We start from the raw sequence: 23,651 nt of genomic DNA, 5'->3' as shown, positions 1-23,651 counted from the left end.
TCCCTTGGAGTCTGGAAGTTTGTACAACCATCCTTGATGGCCATAAGTAGCCAAATCCAAGCACTGGAATCAAACCAAAAGCAACCCACCAACATACTAAGGCAGCATGTCACATGTAAGTTTTAACATGGGATAACCCAAAGCACGAATTTGAGTTGACTCAATCATTGGGAACACACAATGAATTGCCTGCAGACTCTTACCTCGATTACACTTCCCACTTAGTTTCAAAGAGTCATTAGAAGGTGTCACACAACATCAAAGTTCCACTTGCTGGAATGCTTTGATTACACCACCATTACTGAAGCACAACCACAGATGATTGACATGTTAAAGTAGTGTGGTGTTTCACGAGGGGGTGGGGAAGAGTCATTATTTGAATCACTGCAGAAGGCCTTCCACGGTAATGTTGCCCACTAGCCTGAACTGGGTTGCCCAGCCCTTTAAGATGAGTAGCAATACCCTGGAGATGGATGGGTATGCAGATTTTATTGATACATCAATAATCAAGACGACTCAGGTAATTTGGCAAAAGGAAGTCCTTTTTAATATCAAGTATCTAAAACAGGGAGTACAACGAACATCAGCAATCGCTTGATCCTCTTACTCAACTTATGTTTAGTAAAAACAGAGGTTTTATCATGCGTCATTACCAACGTCATCCTACATGGCAAACTACAAAACCTATCGGAGGAGTGAATATCAAAGTATAAGTTCCATCTCAGTATAGAACCGTGAAGGAGAGTGATAGGGTACTGAACATCAGGTGGGGCAATTAAGCCCTCCCCTTAGAAAATGGCCACTATAAGAGTCACTAAAGAGACGATGTTCCGTTGGCTACACAAACTATAAGACCCTTGATTACACAGTCTTCTACAATTGGTTGGCTTCTAACCCCCGTCAGTGCTTTTCCACCTACGTCTAGCAGCATGCAGACTGAACGTCCAGGTGCTGGTGGGCTTGTCTTAACCCTAGCTTCCCACCAATGAATGTATCAATCCATCATCACCTCAATGGTCCAGTGTCAATTAGTGCTTTGAAGTTTGGCCTCGAGTTTGTACTGTGCTCTGAGAAATTTAAGGAGTTCGGGCACATCCTGCCCTCGAACGGCCAACTTCCTTCTTCCACATGACTGGACACCATGAAATCGAGCCTTTTCGTATATTTAATATTATTTTCTAATAGTCCTCTGACGTCTTTTGTTTTGCTCAAGACTTCTGAACAGGAGTCTCTGTTCTTTCACAAGATTTGTATCCAATGTCAGCCAATTCCAGTTCTGATAAGACATGGCTTCTTGGCTCATCCAACTCCTTTTGCTGAGATTCACTTGTAAATTCAATTAGCTTTTTAACTGCGACACCCTCAAATGAGGACTTCTTGTTTAACGTTCAGCACTGCTTATAATGCGTAGTGGAAACATCAATTATTTACTCATTCATTTCCATCTATATATATTGGCGCTTGCCGAAATGTATTTACTATAAAGCTTGAAGCTAGCTTTTAAGATTACTTTGCTGCTTGCATTTCTGTTGCATCTGTACACGTTTAAGCTAGCTTAATATCTTCATCTGTTTCTGTGGCATAAGCTTCTTCACCTTGATCCCAAGATGTCACTTATCCATAGTACTTTCTTGATGCCTTATAGAAGATCTGCATTCTCTGGTCTCTGCATCTCTTCTACATGCGTCAGTTCAGCTCAGTTGTGACGTCACCATTCAACTTTGCCATTCATCTTCTCTGCTTCTTCAGGAATCTCATTTAAATGGCCATCATATTGTCTTGTATGTAGGTATGGTTTTCTCAATGGGTACCTTACCTACCAGATCTTCTTAGGTATAGGTACTCTCACTGGTACTGCACAGAGTCCACGCTCTGCTCTTTGTCTGTTCAACTGTTCCGTGTACCTCACATACGTTGGTTTCCACTATATAGGTAATAGAGGCGGGGCAGTTGGAGTAGGGATACTTGGCTCCTCCTCTACAATCCGTTCCGCCAATGTGTCACAACAGGACTCCTATAACAGGGTCAGGGGCCTGGCATTGTTATTTGGGACGTGGGTCCCCTCCTAATCTGGGACAGGGGGGATAACTGGGTGTAAGGCAGGGCCATCACTGTCCCAGAGGAAGAGGGGGTCAGCTGGGGCTGTCAGTCAGAAGTTCCTCCTATGTGCCATGCATTCTGACAATTTCACAATACCTCCACACCCATTTTCTGTCCAGTATTCTCTCACTTCTCTTTCAGCACGACAAATCCCAGAATGCAACTGTCTGCCACCAAGAAACCCCAGATTTGAGCCAGGGCAACAGAATCAAGAATGATGGAATGGACTTGATTTCTTCTTGCCAAACAGAGATAAGACCCATACTGTACAACCTGTCAACCCTAGGTGGATCCCCAGTGGTTGGTGGAGCAACAGAAAATAAACTGGGGTTGAGGAGACTGCAGGGGAGCAGGAGAAACAAGGAAATCCTTTCCAAAACGAATTTTGAACTAGACTCACCAGCACAGGTGGAAATGCACAAGGAAAACAAGCAGCCTCAGTGCCTGGCTGCTACCGTGCCAACAGAGACTGGAAAGGGGGAATGGATAATGGTATTTTGTAAAGCCTCTCACCTATGACCCAGCCCATGGAGGAAGAACAGCTTCTGATTGGTCCCTAGAGTCAGATAAGCACTGCAGCCAATGGAAGAGAGGGACAGAGAACCAGCACGAATACAGTATAAAAGGAGAGTGAATGAGAGACAGACTATGGGCTGCAGGAATTAGGTCAGGAGGTGTGGAGGTGGACAGAGCGACCAGAAGGACGGCATACAGTAGAGTGGATGGTAAAGTTGGAGCAGAGTGCCGGTGAGTTGTGTGTGAAAGTGTGGTACCAGATGTGTGTAGTGTGAGGGGGGTGTTAATGGTGAATGAGAAAGAGAGAAAGAAAGCTTGAGAGAGAGTGAGGAGTGTACAGTGTCATTAAAGAGAGTGAACATGATAGAGGGAGGGTACGACGGTATAGGGATACTGCAAAGCATTAGTGGTAGTAGAAGACAGGACAGAGTGACGCAGAGTGAGGCAGTTAGAAGAGATAGGTAGAGAGTATTTTAAGATTAGGTCACAGAGGCATAGACAGGGGACTGTATGTAGGAAAGAGGAGAGGTGTAAGGAGAACGGTGAGAAGAGAGGGAAGAAGAGGGGTGTGATATGATATGATAGTTTATTTATATAGCGCCTATACACAATGTGTTTGAAAGCGCTTCAAGGCAAGGGAGGGAAAAAGGGAAAATACAATGACATTCTTACAGACCATGAACAACAAGGATGTGAAATGAACTACCGTACTCGGCCTGACAACATTTCAGATAGTTCAAGAGCTAAGACATAGATAAGGAAGGGAGGGGCAGAGTGGTAAGAAAATGGAAACAGACAGGCGACTACTCTACTATGCTTGACGACATTTCTGTTAGAGCCGGAGAAAAACAAAAGGTGAGAAAGAGGGGTACAGAAAGGGAGGGGAGGAACAAACAAACTACTATCGTACTAGGCCTGAAGACATTTCAGTAGTGCTGAAGGGGAAGTGCGGGGGAAAACAAGTACGGGAGGGGGGAGGAGACAGGCAAGGTTGCTATCATACTAAGTCCAAGGACAATTCTGATTGAGTAAGTGCATAGAAGAAAGTAAGGGGAGGAGGGAAGGGGATAGGAAAAGAGAGAGTGAGCAGTCAAAAGAGTGGAGAAGCAAGAGGGGAGAGTGAATACAACTGCAGAAGTCAGTAGTAACACATAATGTTGCAAGCCAGGATACAAGATGAAGATGGAAACAGCATGATTCAGGGGCACCACGAGTACAAGATGCAAAGGAAGTCCAGCATGAGAGTTGAAAAAGGGTGACGCACTGTGAATCAATGAAGTCCATAAAAGTCAAATCCAGCATTGGCCACAAGATGGTGATGGTGAAACCAGAATGTATTAGGACAGACTCCTGCAGAAGTAGGCTGTAGGGGGTTGGAGGGGAGGCAGGGTAGAAGAATCAAGCAAATAGGCAACACCTGTGTGAGGGAAGGGGGGTACAAGGGAACATTACAGGGAGGCCAGAGGGGGTGGGGATGGCTTTTGGGACAGAGGGAGTAAACACATGTTGGTGCATGCTTACCTGCTGTCTGCGCAGGGGTTCAGGCCCTGGGTTCTCCTGGTCCGAACAGGTCCAAACAGAAATTGCCCTTTTCTTCGTCTGCCCTTCGCTTCGGACGCCTGGGCGAGAGACGCCCTTGATATAAGAGTTAAGAGCAGGAAGGAAGAAGCAGGGCTAAGAAGGTGGGTGGTGCTTAGGCTAGGTGACCTAGATCCACTTGCACCTGCTCCCCATCTGCAAAGGAAAAGAGGCTGGAGGGCTCCTTAAGTAGGGAAAAAAGGGCAGCAACCAGGAAGGCACCAGGTGGGCGGGGCTTGCTAAGTGGGGAAAAAGAGCAACAGCCAGGAAGGCACCAGGTGGGTGGGGCTTAGGCCAGGTGACCTAGATCCACTTGCACCTGCTCCCCATTTGCAAAGGAAAAGAGGCTGGAGGGCTCCTTAAGTAGGGAAAAAGAGCGGCAACCAGGAAGGCACCAAGTGGGCGGGGCTTGTGGAGAAAGGGGAGTAGTGGGAGAAGGGGAGAGAAGAATAGAAAGCATGGATATTGGAGAGACATAAGTTTAGCGAGAGGAGAGGAAGAATACCGGAGAGGGAGTGAGAAGGCAGAGAAGGGAGAGGTTTGAGTGGGGTTAGTAGAGAAGGGTGGACAGGGCACCATATCCCTGGAGTGTGAGCAGGGCACTATATCCCTGGGAGGGTGAGCAGGGCACCATAACGAGTAATGAAGGATTAATGAGTGATGAATTAGTGAGATCAGGGAAAAGAAAGGGTGAGTGAGAAAACAAATACACCAGGGTATCTACTACTGGCACCAACCTGTAAACATCATTTGCAATCAGTAGGGGAGGGTTAGGGATCCCTTAGGAAGTTCCAGAGTAAGCAAGATAGATAAGGCTTCTGCATTTAGGCCATCACCACTAGCCAGAGAAGATATTTGATAGGAGTTACCGATCTCTAGAGGAAATCAATCTGGGGGTTAGGGAAACCTGGTCTAGGGTGGAAGAAACCTACAGGAGTTGAGAGAAAGAAGGACAGCCTTTAGAGTGACCGCACCACACAAGAAGAGTAATTTACATATATTTAATAAAAACCATTGAAACATCTCTTAGACTCTGCAAATTATTCAGGCCACCTGAGACACACGGCGGCATCATGGGATCATCCAGGCCTCGCTACAGAGGCTGCCCACTGCTCAGGAGGAAGATATTAAAATTGGCACAAATCACCCCAACATCAAGATTGCCAACCACGGCCACAGCCACAGGCTATGACCTATATGGGCATGAGGAGGTAGTGGTCCGAAGGAGAAGGTGCTGGACCAAGGTACCTGTGTGGAGGTTCTCAAAGAAACATATTGCCGTGAGGAGGTTCTCAAAGGAACATATAGCAAAATCATCCCAAAGTATGACCTAGCCCATAGGCACTTGTTGGTTGTGGAAGTAGGAGTGATAGAAAGTGACTATCAACGAGAGATCATGGCTGCCTTCTTTAACTTAGGAAGCAGTACCTACCTACTTAGTACCTACCGGCAAAGTTATAGCCCAAATGTTATGCGACCAAATTCTGATTAAGGAGGTGGAAGAAGTCAAGCATTTGGGCTATATATTAAGGTCTGAAGCTGGGTGGGGAAAGAAGATTGCTGCACCACCAAACAACCAAGACCTCCTATGGTGGACGAACTCTGCAGCATCCAATATGACAGAATACCAACATTGGGACAAATACCAGTCAAAGGGCCTGCAAGCCAGAAGATCAAACTCTAAAGTTTCACCCCTTCCGGGAGAGGAGGGGACATCGGTCCAGAGGAAATGACCACCAGAGGTAAAGAGGAGCTCAATTTAGGTCATCCTTGGTACCCCTACCAGAACACTAAAAGGGAGCTGACCCCTCTGGCATATTAAAGTCTTGCTGCAAGATGTGGGGGACTAGACAGGGTTGTGCTTCCCCGCCATGAAAGCCAAATTTGACAATATTGCATCCAGTAGGTGTAAGTAGGAAGCCATGGAGATGTTTGGAGGAGACCCAGGCAGACCGCATTATGCTCAGAATCAGATGTTGGGGTGGAAGCAAGTGACACAGAAGACCTCCCAAGTCGATCACAAGATGAAGAAGTTGTTGTAGAGTTCCCATGGAGACACAGACCGGAAATTCCAGCTTCCGGTGAAGGTCGAAAAGATTTTGGCCAAAGCCCTGGTGCATTCCAGAAGCAAACGGTTGGCCATTAGAGAAGACCTACTCTCCCCCAGGAAGAACTTGGTCCCAGCACTGTATATCTTTTGAACAGGAAAACGCATCTTAATACATCCAAACCAATCCAAGTTGTAGTGTTCTTTTTGAAGCTAGATTATCATTTGAAGTGGTTCTTTGGCAGTACTGTTAATGTGGCACAATTTTAATCTTTAGTTAAATTAACTGGCTCATGGTTCAGTCTGGACCTGTGGGATTAGCCCAGAGGGAGAGCAAATAAAGTGGCTCTCACAAAAGGCAGTCAGTTACAGTCTCCAAATGTGTTAAACTACCTGGAAACAAGGTATATATGCGGTCTCCTCCCTGCCAAGTCGGGCCTTTCTTTCTAGAAACAACAGCAGGCACTGGTTAATGCTTTTTCAGAGCACTGCAACTTACATACCCAGTGACTTGTGATAACCTAACCATTTTTGCAAAGTTTGCATGCCCAACACTAGCATTATAAAATCTTGTTTAAAAAAAAACATAAGCAATGTTATTGCTGACAGAGCTCTTATCACACGCACTTTAGAAAAAGGTAACTTGCCTTTCTGGTGAGAGCAAAGTCATTTTGAAATTACTTAAGATGTTGGCAAGTTAGGTATCAGTCCTCGAAAAGTTCATAAACACCATCATGGAATAGGATAAAAATAAATATAAGTGCTAAGACAGTTTAGTTGTGATACACACAATACAAATGGCCAATAATGTTTACTATTTAATATGTAGCCCCATTCACAAATCCATCCAATGTAAGGCACCACTGTATATATCCTCCTCTAGTCAACTCTACAAAACATCTCGTATTCTCCACTCTACCTCTTCAACCTCCCTTGTGGCACCTCACCCACCTTGTGTTTCCTCTTGCTTCCGCTCTTTCTCTCTTCTTGCTCCACTTGCATGGACATCTCTTCCCTGGACATCTGAGAAAAGGGTCCACACCGATTTTTTCAAAGCTAAATTGAAAGCCTACCTCCTTGCTTCCGAGTTATCATCTTAACCTACCTCTCATCTGCCTTCATGCTAACATTTTCCCCTTCACCTCTAAATTGCCTCTGTACCTCACTTTCTCTTCCTCCACATTAACACTTCTTTCATCATGGTCACATCCCTAACATATATGCCATACCACCTACCTGCACTTAAAAAGGACTAATGTTGATTGTCCTAATCTATATAAGTCCCCCCATGTATTGTCCCCGGCAACTGTTCCAATCGCTCCCCATTACAACCTGGTCAGAATGTCACTCAAACTCACCTCATTTTAAGTAGCTCACGGCTTCCCGTCAAATCTGATATCTTATCTATTGTACGTTCTTTTGCGCTCAAAAGAGCATTGGTCTTCCCTGTATATAAATACAAATTCATAAATAGATGACCAAGGACAAGGAAGGGAGGAGGCAGGCTAACGGCATGTGTGATAGCGTGAGGTATGCCAGAAGCAGGAGGGAGGGAGGTAAGTGGATTTGTGGTGAGGGCAGAAGGAGCAGGGGATATTCCTAGGGGGAGGGATGAGTGGATACCACAGCCCTGGGACACAATATGGTAGTGTCCCACTGCTGAGAGGGATTAGAAGACTAGAAAGACCATGAGATAATGCTCACATTCTGTCCTCCCTAATTGATTGTGAGTCGCATACCGGGTGCCAATAACTATTAAGCACATCATTACCCGTTTACACATGTTGTTAAGTGACAATATACTCATTAAGAAGATCACTGCCAGTTTACATGAAAACCATTGGCAGAGCCAGTGGAGGGGCAGGGGGAGTGGTCACCCCCCTGGGGGATCTCCTCTGTGGCCACTGTGCCCCCTGTTCACTGCCTGGCTGCCCTAGGATGACCACTATGAGTGAGCACGTCTTTCTTTAAAAAAAACAAAAAACAAATGCTCAGAGTGACGAGCGGATGGCCTAGTTTTACAGCCACTCTATATTGGAGGCCCATAGGTTGCTAGGCGACTATAGTACTGACCTGAAACAGTTGGTAGAACAGGAAGAAGAGAAGGCTGAAGAAAGGTGAACTGTTTAGGAAACATGCCTTTTTTTTAACAAGGGATTATTTCAAGAAGCATAGCACTGGGATGATGCCACGATGCCTTATTACCAGGTCACCCAGGGATCACACGCACAAAACACCTATTGGCACGATCGTTCCGGTGAACCCAGATGAGGAAAGAGGCAGGACTGTTATGCCCAATGCCTACTTTGAGCAGGCCATGGCAAGAGATTTCATTAGATGTTGTACTAGAACTACTGAAATGAGTGGGGTTCACTGTGGTGGAGGACTCATTAACTAAATCAGTACACTTCACTGACTTGGGGAAGTCACCTAAACATGTGCCGTACAGTGTCTTTGTAGAGGTGATTATATGATTACAGTCTACCCAATGTTATTTCTGATAGGTGATTCCATTTTACATCAAGTTTCTGGTCCGCTCTTTTCAAAATACCGGATATCACGCATAACAACTTATCCAGTTATCACCCACAATTAGATGAGAAAAGTCCATGCAGTCATTTTTGATTTGTTATACGACAGTATTTCAAGCTGATTTGGCTTTGTGCCTACCATTAGCAGAATTAGCATACAACAACCACATACATGCCACCACTAGGTTTCCACAGTTATTTTCCACAACTGGGTTTCACCCTAGAATGTTCCCCACCACTATATCGCTATTGGTAGCTCCTCAAGCTCAGTCATGACTAAAGATATTGCTAGACATGCTGCAAAAAGTGATCAAATATGTCAGAAGAGTTAAAGGAATTGAAATGGTTTATTCAAAGGAAGCGCTCAGTGGCGCCCTAGTATGAGATTGGCTAGGAAGTTTCGATTTTAACAAAATATTTAAATATAGCAGGGCTTTTCCCCAAGTTTGCACCACAACTCATGGGAACATTTATAGTGCTATGGAAAAATCGTACAGATCCGGTACAGAGAGAGCTACCGGTAATATGGCATATAATCTCTGTTTTTCATGTCTCATTCCTAAAACCTGTAGAAACACCAGTGCGTTCAGGGAGTCAACCACCTCCTGTCATCACTGAAAGCATTCAAGATCATCAGGTATAGAATATTCTGGTCTCTCAGTGTGTAGAGATCAGTCACAGTGTTTGGTTGATTGAAATCATTATGGCCCAGAAGAAGGGTTCTGAGAGCCAGCAGAATTTGTCCTTGCTCATCATTTAATCAGGAAATTTCACAGAAACTTCCCATGAAAACCCAAACAAGAGAAGAGATAATTTAAGGCAGGGCGCACTGTCAGGATCCAAGCGAAAGGCAGAAATGGAGCTCGACGTGAAGGGGAGTAAAGAGAGGTTGGAAGATTTGGCCCATATGTACATTTAGTGGAAAAGGCAGCGAGGACCTGAAAGGAAAAAGGGGTCCACTAGGTTCTGGGTAAGGTATTCTAGGGAATGAGTTAACAGTCCAAGACGGTTCCCAGACTATAGATTTGGAAAATACATGGACCAAGGACTAGTACCCTTTGTCTATCTTAAGGGAGTCAGACTTTTCTATATAAATGACCAGGGCAGTACTAGAGGATTGCTTGGCAACATCCTTCATTGGATCTCTTCTGTGGTTCTGTTTCAGACCCTCAAAGTTACTCTCAACGGATGTTAACTGGATTTGCTTTGGTGGCCTAACGATTCTCTCTGTTCCTCCTTGTCGGGACAGAGGTTCCCCTGTTCCCCCTTTGCTCCTCTCCCTCTTGTTTCTCTCACTTTTGTCTTGCTTTATTCTGCTTTCCTGTTCCCACCTCCATTTCATCACTCAATCTTGCTTATCTAGCTGAACTGCCTCTGCATTTTTCTGTACCCATCCTCAGAGCACTCACTGTCATATTTGCTTCTGAACCACCACTACCGGTTCTCCCCCTGCTGTCCTGCTTCCATCATGCTGCTTTGCCTGATAATCACACTCAAATCTTTCTACATGTTTTTGCTCATGTGTTGGCCCACAGTTAGGCAATCTTTATTTCACTGCAATCATCACACTAGCCACCCTATATTCCAGCAGCAGTTTTTCGCTGGACCTCCCAAGATTGTTATCTGCCATTTAGATCACTACGGGAGACAGAGAGGGGCAAGAGAGAGTAGGCGGGGAACTCTGTCCTTAAGCCATCTATCAGGTAAGTCCTCATTTTATTATTGGTCAACACCTTTCTATGCTGGCATCTCATTTCTCTCTTTTTATCCTTTTTAAGGAATCTGTAAAGAGCATGCTCCTTACCTTCCCCTGTTGCTTCTCTCCACCTTCTCCTGGGCAGTGGAATTCTGGAAATGGTCCTCATCCGCGGATTAGATGATTCATTGGAGGAAAGGTGTTGGCATCTGAGTCTGGGTGGGCTTTCTGGCTAACATGACAAAGACCTCCCCACAACCTCTGGCTCTCAGTTCAACTCTCTCAAGTCTCTTGATGACCACTACTGCTCAGTTCAAATCTCTCAAGTATCTTCACAATCTCCGAAACTCATTTTAATTCTCTTAACAGTAATTCATTACTCTCCCCCTGCATTCGTCCAGGGTCCTTTGCAGGCAGACAATATTTCCACTCTCCTGCCAATGGTTCCCCTTCGCAGGCTTTTTTGTGAAGTGCCCAGTCTGGGCGGCTTTGTTTCTGGTGTAGACATACCGAACATATTCATACATACACAGAGCATCCTGTGGAGAGCAGGCAAACAACCTTTTCCCAGGTAGCAGCCTCTGCTTGTATCCAGGGAGCAGTGAGTAGCACAGCTGCTTCCTTTTAGCCTTTGCTGTTTTGTGATTGTCCTCTGCTTATGTTACAATCATGGGTAACAGGGTCTCCGAGTGGCCCCTTTTGGGTGTTGGCATTGGCCAGGATTTAAACTGGTTTGCATTTGGCATCAGATCCTGCTTGAAATCAAGATTTTAGTGGCTCCATTATGTTCCACAATTGCCTGCTTTCTGCCAGTAATCATGGCCAACTGTGAGCAGTCAGAGTTGTATCATTTTCTTTGCATTCACAGTTCTTCTTTTTCTGCATTTAGCATTCGTGGAATGCTCGTTTCTCACCTCTACACTGTGGTGTAAATTGTTTGACAGTTTGCAGTTTACTTTTACTCCATGATGAAAGTTACTTGGATGTCCAGGTTTTAATTCTCTTGCCTGGATGTTTTTTCCTGAAAACCTACAATTCACTACTGCTACATAGTCTGAGTCTAGCCCGCCCAGTGAATGTTAGACCTTCTGAGGACCTCTGTTAAGCACATCAGGTAACAGTAGGACCAGCCCAATCTCCTTTGACTCGGCCCCTTAATATAAAGGGATAGGGACTTTCGCCAATGCATCCTGCATATTGTGAGGGGTCAGAAATGTGAGACGGACAAGTAGCGTTTTCTCACAAGTAGCCATTGTATTAAACAATAGGTTGAGACAAACACCTATATTTCCCTATCCTAACAAGGACTTCCTTATTTGTCAAACTAAGGTAAAAGGAAAATGATCTAAGATTCAAATGTTTCTTTACCTCAAACCCATACATAAAACACAATCACACAGGGATAATTTGTCTGTTCAAACTTCCTACAATAACAGTTAAATTCAAACAGAAAATGTATAAATATACATTCTGGTAACCAAGGTTGAATTCCCTTCCCCAGGATTAATTCTGGGTATTTCAAACCAAAGTCAAAAAATAAAGAAAGTTCTTTTCAATAGTCAAGTTCCGCTCCAAATGTAACACAACATTATTTTCATCCCAGAAGTCCTTCACTTGGCAATTTGACTGTCTGACTTTCAAACATGGTTTCTCACTCTTCAAAATAATTATTAAAGTTTCCACACATTTATGTTGGACACATCAAAAAGACTTTGTCTTCACACCCCAAGTTTGTATTCAAAGTCATTATTCTCTTCTTTGAAGACCAATCACTTTTCCTCAGATTACCTTCTTCATAAGCGACCCATTTTTGTCAGGATGATTTTACAACAGTTCATCAAAACACATTAGTGGTCTTGCCACTTTCTTTCCACCACAACCTTCCAGCACACTGCAGTAACTTTCCTCAAAGGGGAAAGCAAATCAACAACTGTTTCTTGGATATGTTTTTTGACTTTCAACACCAACATGGGGTTCATAACTTCTTCCACAAGAATACAATAGGTATTGTGAACGGAGGATAGCACAGAGCCAACGCGCTGGTCTTGGAAGCAAAGCCACGCAGAGCAACAGAGGTTCGAATCCCATATCTGCGCATAGAAACCAAACTCAGTATGGTATTAGTGGTATTACCCAGTAGCATTTCGTTGTCAGCCCAGCAGCAGGGAGGAGAGGGCAGGAGCCTTCTCTCTCCAACTTCCATTCCTAGCCACCTTTTACACGGTGAGTCGAGAGACCCAACAGGAATATGAAAGCCCCAGCCTGATATTCAGTGCAGAAAACATATTTGTGCACACTAGCACTAACATAGTGCACTCGAAGCTCCTCAGCCCTAGAATCACAATACATGCTTTGTTTCACCATGTTTGCCTGCATACCCCATTGCAAGCAACGTGTCTATTGGCCGCGCAAGGCTGCGACACGACTCCCAAGAAGCATCTTGGATTTCAGCGCCGCAGCTTGTGATTGGCTGTATGCCGTTATTTCCCGCCCCCTGACGAACCAGGAGGCGGAAGCCGGCCATTACGGAAAAGGGCCGTGGAAAAAGGCCTGTCTGTGCCTGTCTGTGTCGGGACGTGCCGACTAACCAAAACCGTGAGTACTAAGTGGCCTACCCCCTCGCACCTCCCTTATGCTCATGCCACTAACTGTTCCAATATACATGAACGAAGCACCCCAAACGCTCGACAATTGCCCCCTTAGGACCGGAACGCCCCTCCTTGTCGCATCCATCTCAAAACTATCCGACCAAGGCCATGGTCTACACTGAATACTGAGTGCTACAACCCCTCACGCTCCCATTCATGTTCTGCATACCACCCAAGCTTCCATGTGCTCGTCACCTTATCCATGTTTGTAACCATAGTGATGACTGGGCACTGAGCACGGTATTACACAAAACTTTATTATGCTTCTTTAAATTGATACTGTAATTGCCATTGTCCTTGTTGCTATATGGTACATAGCCAGAGCTAGCTAAGCGGTGCACTCATTGCCAAACAGTGGAACCCACTTCATGTATAACTTTTGTGATTAAGAGTTAATGCATACTAAGCAATGACACGGCTTGTCGCGCACTGCGTAACCCGCCACGCTTCCACCTCCTCGCCTCAACGCATTGCCTACTGTGACTTGGCAAAGGCCCATCGCTGAACACTACTGTATTTCGTGTGCGGCGTAGCCCGCTGTGCTTTTGCTCTCGACAGTCTGTATTGCATCGCCTATTGAGCTCTGCTCTCTTACCATTCTGCCCTGAATTGCCTACTGTGATTTGGCGACCATGTTTTAAGGCCCATTGCAGAACCTTACCGTATATCTCGTACGGCACAGCCCACCTTGCCCACAGTGAAACCACACTGCGTATCCCATTGCGCTCCTGTACCACTGCCCACAGCCAAACCTCTTTGCCTATACCCTGTATTTAACGTACCCACCCTTGAAACAGCCTTCCGTGCCAACCTTTGTTCATACTCGCATGTATTCATTACTGAAGTTCTAGCATCATGAGATACCCCGCATACTGTGACTAGTGTCAGACTTGTCCTTGTCCTCAAGCCCTGGGATCGTATCTCTCCAGCTCTGAAATCCCTTCATTGGCTCCCTGTGGTTGCAAGGTTTAAATTTAAAACCCTTTGCATTGTCATTCTGGGGCCTGAGTCCAAATTACCTTCAACTATCCCTCCGTAAATACCTCCCCTCTAGAGTCCTTCGGTCCTCTACCTCCAACTGCCCCAGGGTCAGTCCTTTTTTCAAAGAAACGAGCTGGTGGTAGATCTCTGGCTTTGGCAGGGTCCTCCTTCTGGAACTGCCTACCTGCCACCTTGAAACTTGAGGAGAACCATTTACGGTTTCGGAAGCTCCTCAAGACCTTCCTCTTTGCCTCTGCCTTACCCCTCTTCTCCCCCTGCTGATCTGCTTTCTCTCTCGGTAATGCTGCACCTGGCCACCCACTTCCCTTCAGGCCCAGGTACCTGCCACCCTCCTGCACTGCCTCCTGGCCACCCCTTACACTGGGGCCTGTATCTGTACCCATACAGCCCCCCAACTCTGCACTTATCAGATACTCCCTATCTGACTAACCCTGCACTTGGCCACTCACAGGCTGCACTACCACTGCTCTGGATCACCTTATTTATTTATTTTACATATTATTTATCTCGTCCTCTTCTATGCTCTGCACTTTGCAATTTCTCCCCCCTCCCATGCACTTTCCCCCTTGTTCTCAAGGTCACTGGGCCTTGTAAAATCATTTTTTTTGTTTTCTCCCCTGTTCTCCTCCCTTTGCCTGGTCGCTCTCTGAAAAACCTGTGTACGAGCGCGATATAAATAAAATATCATATCATATCATGGTAGCAGGCCCACCCCTTATTGTGCTATTACTCATCAGCCCACAGGACTAGTCTCTAGGCCACCATTCTTAGTCTCCCCCGCACATACTATCGTCAAAGCTGCTATCCTTTAGGCTAGTCTGCACTAGATTATCTACCATTCGCATAGACCACTCTCACTTCCATCTACCTCTCCCATTCCACTAGCACTCAAGTAACTATCCCACCCCTCTCGCAGACTGTGTGAGTTAGCCTCTCTCACATCACCATGGCCACATTCCACAGAGTCACACTTGCTATGGCCTCCTTCCTGTCATTATTCCATACCGTTACACTGAATAATTTCCTACCACCCCTACAAACCAAGAATAAAAGCATCCTTACTGATACTACGCCAACACCACTCATCCCATGCTCTGTCCACATTAGAAACATGAGACTAGGCTCCCGATTCCCCAACCACAAAATTACTCTAAGGCTGAGCAGTCAACTCATCCTACCCCAACTCACTAATTGCAACCAATCTATCCCCCCAACAGCAGCACCTAAGCCTCCTCAACCACCCTAGCCCTCACCCACTCTACAACCCTTCCAGCCTCTACCATCCCACCTCCCCCTATTAACGTACCTCTGCCTTCTGCCATCAAAGGAGCACTTATCAATGCTCGCTCATTAGTAGCCCATGCCGCCGAGATTGAGGACCTCATTACAGCCAACCGCCTGGACTTCCTGCCCATCACAGAAACTTGGCCCCACCAGGCAGCAGGCCCAGCACTCTCACTAGCCCTGCCAGATGGTTATACTATTATCAGGGCCGACAGAAACTCAGGCAAAGGACGTGGAGTGGCCCTCATTAACAAAACACACCTGGGCCGTAGAGCTACATCCTTTTCCAGCCTTCCATCTTCAGAACTCCTGTCAGTCAAACTCACACTCTCACCCACCCAAAGTATACTGTTGCACCTTATCTACCGCCCCACCGGCCCGACAACATCATTTGAAGAAGACATCACTAACCTCCTCTCGACCAACACTAAACTAGTATCCTGAACCATCTTCCTGGTAAACCTTAACCTAGTCCTGCAGGACCCCAACGATCTCCACGCCCTAGCTGTGAAAAGCTCCACCGCCCAACTGGGCTTCCAACACAGAATCACAGAACCAACTCACACCAAAGGGAGAATTCTGGACTGGGTGTCCGACCTCAACTGTTCCATCACAATTCTACAGAATGAACCAGTCGACTGGTCCAACCACCACTTCATTTCATTCTTCATCCAGGAAACTACCCCCGCCAGCACTACCTTAGCCCCCCCCTACTCTATCTAGAAAATTGACAAAACATCTCAATTGACAGTCTCTGGCCTCTTATCAACAATATCCTGGATGATTCCAAGTTCAAGAACCTTGAAACTAATAAGATGGTCGACCTATACAATACTACACTTAAATCATCCCAAGACATCTCTGCACCGCTCAAACTAAGAAAAGCGAAACCACCTCAACAAATAGTTTACACCGGAATTAAAAATCATTAGGAATACCAAAAGGTCAGCAGAAACCATATGGCGGAAATCAACTACCAGTAAAACTCTGTTTACCTCAGCAACAGCCACCTATAAATCAGCTATGATATCCACCAAAAAAGAAGTTTAAAACACAAGAATCCTTAATGCTAAATCAAGCTCTAAATATCTCTTTAGTATACTAAAGGAGCTCGAATCCCCAGCACCTCCCTCACAGGATTGCACTAAGGATGCAGTCTGGTGCACAAAAATTCAGCAAGCACTAGCTGACAAAATCACATTATTACAAAGTAAGATTGAATCTAAAAAGACTAGTCTTCTCAGCTGCCTTCACCCTAAATCGGCGCTAGAGAAAAGCCACCCGCAAAGCACTCCTTTTGCATTCTCCCAAGTAACACCAAAGGAAGTGGAAGACATTATCAGGCGTCTAAAACCCTTGCATTACCAAGGTGACATCTGTCCAGCTTCCACCATCAAGGAAGGAGCTAAAGACCTGGCCCCTTTCATCGCCACATTGATAAACTCCTCCTTCAACTCCAATCAAGTCCCTAACAATATTAAGGAAACTTGGGTCATGCCTCTCCTGAAAAAACCCAATCTAGACCCAAGCATTCCAACAAACTATAGGCCCATCACGATCGTCCCCTTCCTTTTAAAAATTCTGGACGGAGTGGCATATCTGCAAATACCGAAGCATTTAGAGGATAACAACCTATTAGGACTCAGACAATCTGTCTTTAAGCCAAGGCATGGAGCTAAGACAGCCCTCCTAGATTTGAAGATCCAAATGGACGAGGCAAAGGACAAAGGCAAGCTAGTGATCATCCTGCTCCTAGACTTATCAGACAGCTTTGACCTCATCGACCACCAAATTCTAACCGGTTACCTCACCACAGCTGCAGCCTTCTCCACATGTGCATCTGACTGGATTAATTCCTTTCTCTCCAATAGGACCACCAGAGTTTGTTCTCCCTCAGCCTTCGCAGACCCTAGCCCTATACTTTGTGGAGTCCCCCAAGGCTTGTGCGTGTCACCCATGTTATACAACATATTCACAAAGCTCCTTTCGAACACCTGGACAACTTGGTTGTCATCTACACCAACTACGCAGACGACACCCAAGTCCTCATCCCCCTCACCGGCTGCTATGGTCAAGACTCTAAACTCCTAAATGATATCTACTTAGAAATCCAAGCTTGGATGGCCACCAATAGCCTATGCCTTAATGACGATAAAACCAAGCTCCTGATTGTCTGCACTCAGGCACGCCTAAACAAACTTGACCATAGGTATACATCCTTCAACATTGAATGTAACCCAATTAAGGTCTCAAAGGAAATAAAAACACTGGGAGTCTATCTAGACTCAACACTGTCCCTCAAGAAACAAGTCAGTTTGGTGGCAGCCTATACCAATAAGTTAATCTACAGCTGCACAGCCTACTTGTCCACCAACAGTTGCCTAACACTAGCCAAAGCACTAGCACTCTCAAAAATTGACTACTGTAACACACTCTTTCTAGGCTCCTCTGAACTTAACCTAAACAGAGTCCTGGTCCTGCAAAATAACTCATTAAGAGGAGCACTTAGTCTACCCAGATCCAGCCACATTTCAACTCCTAGGTGCAATGCCAACTGGCTGTCAGTCTCTGCACCCTAGTAATAACACACAAGTGCCTTGCGAACACAGCACCCAAATACCTGTCAGACAAAATCTGTAAGCATCATTCAGCCCGCAACACCAGATCTGCCCCATCTCATTGCCTTACGGTACCTAGGTTCAACCTAAAAACTGCTGGAGGAGCCAGCTTCCAAGTCCAAGCAGCCAAATGCTGGAACTCTATATCCACTGCTTACAGACAAGAGACATCCGTCCTGGCATTCAAATCTGGAATCAAAAACTGGCTGAGCAACAAGCTGCTCCAATAAGGACCACTGTCTGTACTTTGCGCACGCCAGAACTTACTCTTTATGTTCGGCCGATTGCACTTTGCCTATGTTATGCTATATATGCTTCTTGTTTCCAGACCTTCTGTAACCACAGGTTCTGCTAACTTCAACTGTGTATCCACTGTTTCCATGTATGTAACTCACAAGTCTTTTCCAGCGCCCAGTTACCTCAGGGTTCGGTGCCTGATACAAATTATAAACAAATACAAATTATGACAGGTCCGGCAATCTTCCCGCTGCTCGCATCTCCTGAAAAGGGAGCTTTTTTGCTCTGCACATAATCCGGTGAACACCACCCACCGGAGCAGAATTCAGACCCGTGGAGCTTCTCTCTCATTCGGGGCAGCTACTTTCTGTACCGCTTCCCGCTGCACGTTCTCTACATTCTGCAGGATCCACAACTTCTGCCACTTTCTCAACACAGCGTCCCCCTTGCAACACAGCTGCGGCTACAACTTTCTGCTTCTGCTGCTCCCACTGCTTCTCCTTAATGGTCCCGCCTGAAAGGCCTTTAAATGTTTAAAGGACCCAATCAATTGTGGGTCATTATAACAACTAGACTGTAGCTAACAGTTTTGCAAATCTGAGCCCATCTTCGTCGTCTCGGTACTAAGAGCATTATGGGACTTGAAGTCCATAAGGTTCTTATTATTTTAAGATTATTTAATTCACTCTGTTTTAATGATTTATAAAATGTACCTTTAGGGGACGCTTTCAAAGGAATCAGTGGTTAGTTCTTGGTTGTATAATTCAAACATAAGATAGAATTATAACTATCAGGAGTTGATGTTTTAACTCCCTGTTGTTTACATATAACATGTCTATGTTTACCATAAGGGTTTTCACAACTGACATTTTGGGAAGGGAAGTCTTACTATGACAAGATGCCATTAGGTATTCATGTATTAGAGAAAGTTCACCCTCAGAAGAGGATAAATACCACGTCCCTCCTAACAGAGTCATCATATTCCCTTGCTGGCCTTCACCTCCCATGTGATCCATCCGGCTAATACCACCCCCAGTGTTAGGATCAGGTTGTGGCTGCCTTCCCCTGGCCACATGGGAGGAGATTTTAGGTTGGGATTCTGTGAGGACTCTGCAGGATTCATCACAATATCCCCAAGTGTGTCTGTCAAACCGACAGAAGCATATCAACACACAGTGCTCCGGTACTTCCAACCTACACCCATCAACATTAGAGGTTTGCATCTCTTTTCCAAATACAAGAACCTCCTTACTTTCTTATAGGGCTACACACAGCAAGGGCAACAAAAATGGCAGAAGGATGCTCTATATGAGACCACTTCCTATTAAATTAGCCATTATAGTCAGTGGTGAGAGATCATGGGAATTGCATGCAAAACATCTGGAAGATGACAGGTTGGCTACCCCAGCATTAAACACAGTTTTCCCAATTCCACTAAGAGGTGTACATATCTGTGTATGGATTATAAAATCAATAACTCCTAAGCAAATCCATCAACACATCTCACTTAAAAAGAATACACAGCTACATGAATCAGGACGAGCTACTTACAACCTGCAAGGAGATACTGATAATACTGAACCACATCCGCTGCCATCAACAAAGGGTGGTTTACATTGAATGGTGGCTGCAGTTCATTCCACTGAGGAGTCCTGCAGAAAGAAAACATAGTTACATATCAGTGTTTTTTAATAGCACTTACATGTAGTCCAGTATATTGCATAACAACGACAAGAGGCAGGGCAATGGAAAGTTGCTATGGTGCTCTTGTTGCTTTGTCTACAGCATGTCAGACTGTGTTGGGCTGAGCGAAACACATTTGTGGAGCAGTGACAATGGCTGGTATTGCGGAATGTGCCCTTCACCAATACTCCTCCCGTGTCTACTAATGAAATGTGCCAGTGCTGGAGTTGGAAAGAGACTAAATTGGTCGCGTGCACAAAAACAAAAAAGTGTCCCACATTCATGAATTATTTTTCAACGAAAACTGGGTAGCATCTGGAGATGTATTAGTCAGGATGAGTTTGTGGGAAAATAAGTATTTCAAAGCACACTGGGCCATTTACATTGGTTAAAAGTATAAACTGCGCAGTGCACCAATTTATCCATGTGGTCCACGTTGGCTGAGAAAACTGACCCACAATGCCTGTCAGACCATCCCTTTGGGCATTGACCCTTTTCTCCTTAAGAGCCACTCAAAGCCTGGGCAGTATTGTATGGATGCAGTGTGGAATATTCATCCCGCCATATCAGGAACATTACCCTCATAAAGAAAAGTTACCCCCTCAAGCAGCAGTGTTGTGGAATAAATGTGTCATCGGGAATCCCCTGTTCAGTTAGGCAGATTCCTAAGTACAATCAACCTCAACAAGCACAGGTAAAGAAAGGTAAAGAAAGTCTTGTACTGTCAATCAGACAATCGCCCAGATCAGTATGAGTCACCCCACCAGGCACAATCAATACAGCATTCCATCTAGCACAATCGTCCCAATCGCTTGACAAGAGAAACAAGAATCAGAATGAGAAAGAAAAAGATAATAAGCAAAGCGTAGAAAGAAATAATAAGGGAGAACGAGAAAAAAACTACTAAGGAAGAAAGTAATAAGGAAACAAAGAAATTAAGAGAAACTGCAAGAATGAGAGAAATTGAAAGAAAAGAAGGGAAAGAAAAAAGGGGATAAGGCAACAGAAGTGTGATAGATACACTAAAGGATGGTGGGAGGCGTTCATAAGGGTCGGGGGGTGGTCCAAAGAGGAGAGAGGAAGCATTGCTGGTGCAGTGCAAACTGACTGTGTTCCTCCACCTCATTTCCTGCTTCATTTACATTTCATCCGTGCACAAGTAAAAGAGAAAAGAGGGTTGGGATGCAACACCATCAAGAGTGTTGGTATGAGGGCAGGGACCTTACTGCCCGGTTCGCAGCAGCACACTAAACCTACTCTTGATTCCTACCAAAATCTTACCTTACAACATGCAACAGAAGACATCTTCTGGATTCCTTACTGTAGCCTGAATTGCTGCCCCGTTCTTGAATTATGGGATAGGCCATGGACTTGTCATCGTCTCTACTGACTAGTAGCCCTGCACCCTGGAATGGGTGCCTCTCTACGCAAGACTGTTGCCTTGAGATGTTGCCCCTACCAGTGGAGGCGCTGTTCATCCTGAAACTATTCCCTGGATCTGTCGCACATCTACTGGAATTGTCGCCTCCAACTGGAGCCATCATTTCCCCATCAGATCGGTCTTCCATCACCAAAGCAGTGTCCCCCTTTGGAACTGTTTTGCTCTTCGTGAATTAAGCAACCCTTATTCCAGGGCTGCTGTGCTGTTTCATTTCTCAACTTAACACTGCCCTGCTTTTCAGATCTCTGCTCTGCCTATCACCTTCCAGCTTTTGAGCTGTGTCCCTTCCATAGCCTGAGTGCTGAAGCCCTTCCTGAGCCTGTGTTGTCGTCCCCCCCTTTTTGAGCCTGTGTGTTGTCTCACTCCCTGAGCCCGTGCAATGCCCTTTCTGATTCTGTGCAATATTATCACTACCTGAGAGGATGTTCCTTTCTGACCCTGTTCTTTGTCTCCCTTCTTGAGCCTTTGCGTTGTCTCACTCCGCTGTCTTCCTGGGCCTGTGCAATGTCTCCCCTGTTCCTGTACCTGTGCTGTTTTTCCTCATTTAGTTCGAGTGCTGCCCACCACACTTAGATTGTGGGTGATGCACCTTCAATGAGAACATGTGTGGCTGTCCCTTCTCGAGCTTGCAAGCAGCTTTCTTTCTCCTAACTTTGAGAGCATGCTCTGCCTCCCCCGCACCCCACCATTTAAAATGTTTATGTATCTTGTCTGGTACCAAAGCCTGGTTCAATCAACTGAAATGTTAGAGTGACTGAGAACGAGAGAGCGAGCACACAAAGGAGCAAGATATATGGAGGGAGAGGCAAAAGGAACTAAAACAAGGAGCGGGGAACGACCGGCAAAAAAGGGCTGAGAAAGACAGGAAGGATAAGAGAGACAGACAGAGGGATTATGACAGAGAAACAAAAAGGAGTATGAGTGAGATAGAGACATACCGAGAGATAGAGATTATTAGACAAGGGGGTATGAGAAAGTGAGGGGTAGGGAGTTTAAGAGGCAGAAGCATCTAGCATGGTGGGTAACGTGGTAAACAGGTTGAGTTTAGTAGCACATCACCAACTGCAGAGGCTAACTGTGTAGGAGTTGAGCCCTCGTCATTTGAGGCTCTATTAGCTGTGAGAAGATCTCCTGCAGCATCTGGAACTTATAGTAGTATCTCTTCCCTTGAGACCCGGAAACATTTCAGAGTTTTTTGGGTACCAATACTATGGTTAAACAACCAGAAGTTCTGTACTAAAATATCACATCAACAAAGTGCTAGTTCCAAGGGTCAGATACTAGCGGCAAACTTAAACACCCTTGTAAACTTTCCAAATATCTCTGATCATCACTTTAAACAGGTTTTTAGTTCTAATTTTCTCTGCTATGGTGTCATTAATTTCGGGTGCTATGATCTGGATTCAGGCCCCCTCGGGCACACTTGCGGGCCCTATGTGAGAAAGGTGCTCAATAGCTAGGCGAGTGCATCAGCAAAACACGGACGATGGGAAGTGTCTATAACTGTGCAATTGGGGCCCTCTGTGGATCCATATTTAAGGGATGTCAAAATAATAAAGTTCAACCTCAAAATGTTACAGGTTAACTACCCAAATGCCAGATGGGTTGATGGCCGGAGCTGCAGTCTTTAGCTCAGCTGACCAGTGAAACCTGATAGCGAGATTTCTCCTGACATTACCATGGTCTGGGGTAAAACTCCAAAAGTTGGCTGGTAAAGGTGTCTCTTGCCCATTGGGGAGGGAGCCGTATTCGTAGGTGTGTGCACATCCTGCTGCAGCTGTGAAAGGCGGATTCCCCCGACTTGTTAACTGGCGAATATGAAGCAGGATGACAGCTGATCTTCGAACCTTGGATGTGAGGTGGCCAGAGCTCGTTTCTTATGAGGTGGCTACTAAATTATGACAGACGAGGTGGGAGATAAGATAGAGCCCAGAACCAAGAAATTATAAGTTACTCACTGTAGTGACTAATGTTCTCCTAGTCCATAGTCCCCTTTCCTCCATACTGTATGACCGTCCCTCGCTAGGGACGGAAACATAACCTTGTTTTCATCAGAAAACATTTTCTTCCCCTTTAAATTTAGATGTGCGCAGGGGCGCTGCCCTGGGAGCATGCGCTCCCCTGACTCCGCTCACCGGCGTCACTCCTCAGTCAACATTGGCGTGTCGACAATATTAGAATTGCCTAATGGCACAGGTTTATTATGGGAGAGGAAAGTGGGACCTATGGAGGAAAGGGGACTATGGACTAGGAGTGCGTTAGTCACTACA

General features: G+C 45.5%; 1 protein-coding gene across 4 annotated transcripts in view; it reads right to left on the bottom strand.

Annotated features, from left to right (window-relative positions):
- The window catches only part of BCAS3 (BCAS3 microtubule associated cell migration factor), a 3,943,855-nt gene that overhangs the window by 404,676 nt on the left and 3,515,528 nt on the right, over window positions 1–23,651 (bottom strand). For all 4 annotated transcript variants that reach the window (XM_069615076.1, XM_069615077.1, XM_069615079.1 and 1 more), the window contains one exon: window positions 19,809–19,909. In XM_069615076.1, coding sequence (XP_069471177.1) covers window positions 19,809–19,909 — 101 coding nt within the window. The remainder of the gene's footprint in view (window positions 1–19,808; window positions 19,910–23,651) is intronic.

The sequence above is a fragment of the Ambystoma mexicanum genome, chromosome 9, assembly GCF_040938575.1.
Source record: "Ambystoma mexicanum isolate Mex_15411 chromosome 9, UKY_AmexF1_1, whole genome shotgun sequence".
NCBI lineage: Eukaryota > Metazoa > Chordata > Amphibia > Caudata > Ambystomatidae > Ambystoma > Ambystoma mexicanum.
Note: the sequence above shows the minus strand (reverse complement) of the source record. Positions and strands in the feature narration are given on the sequence as shown.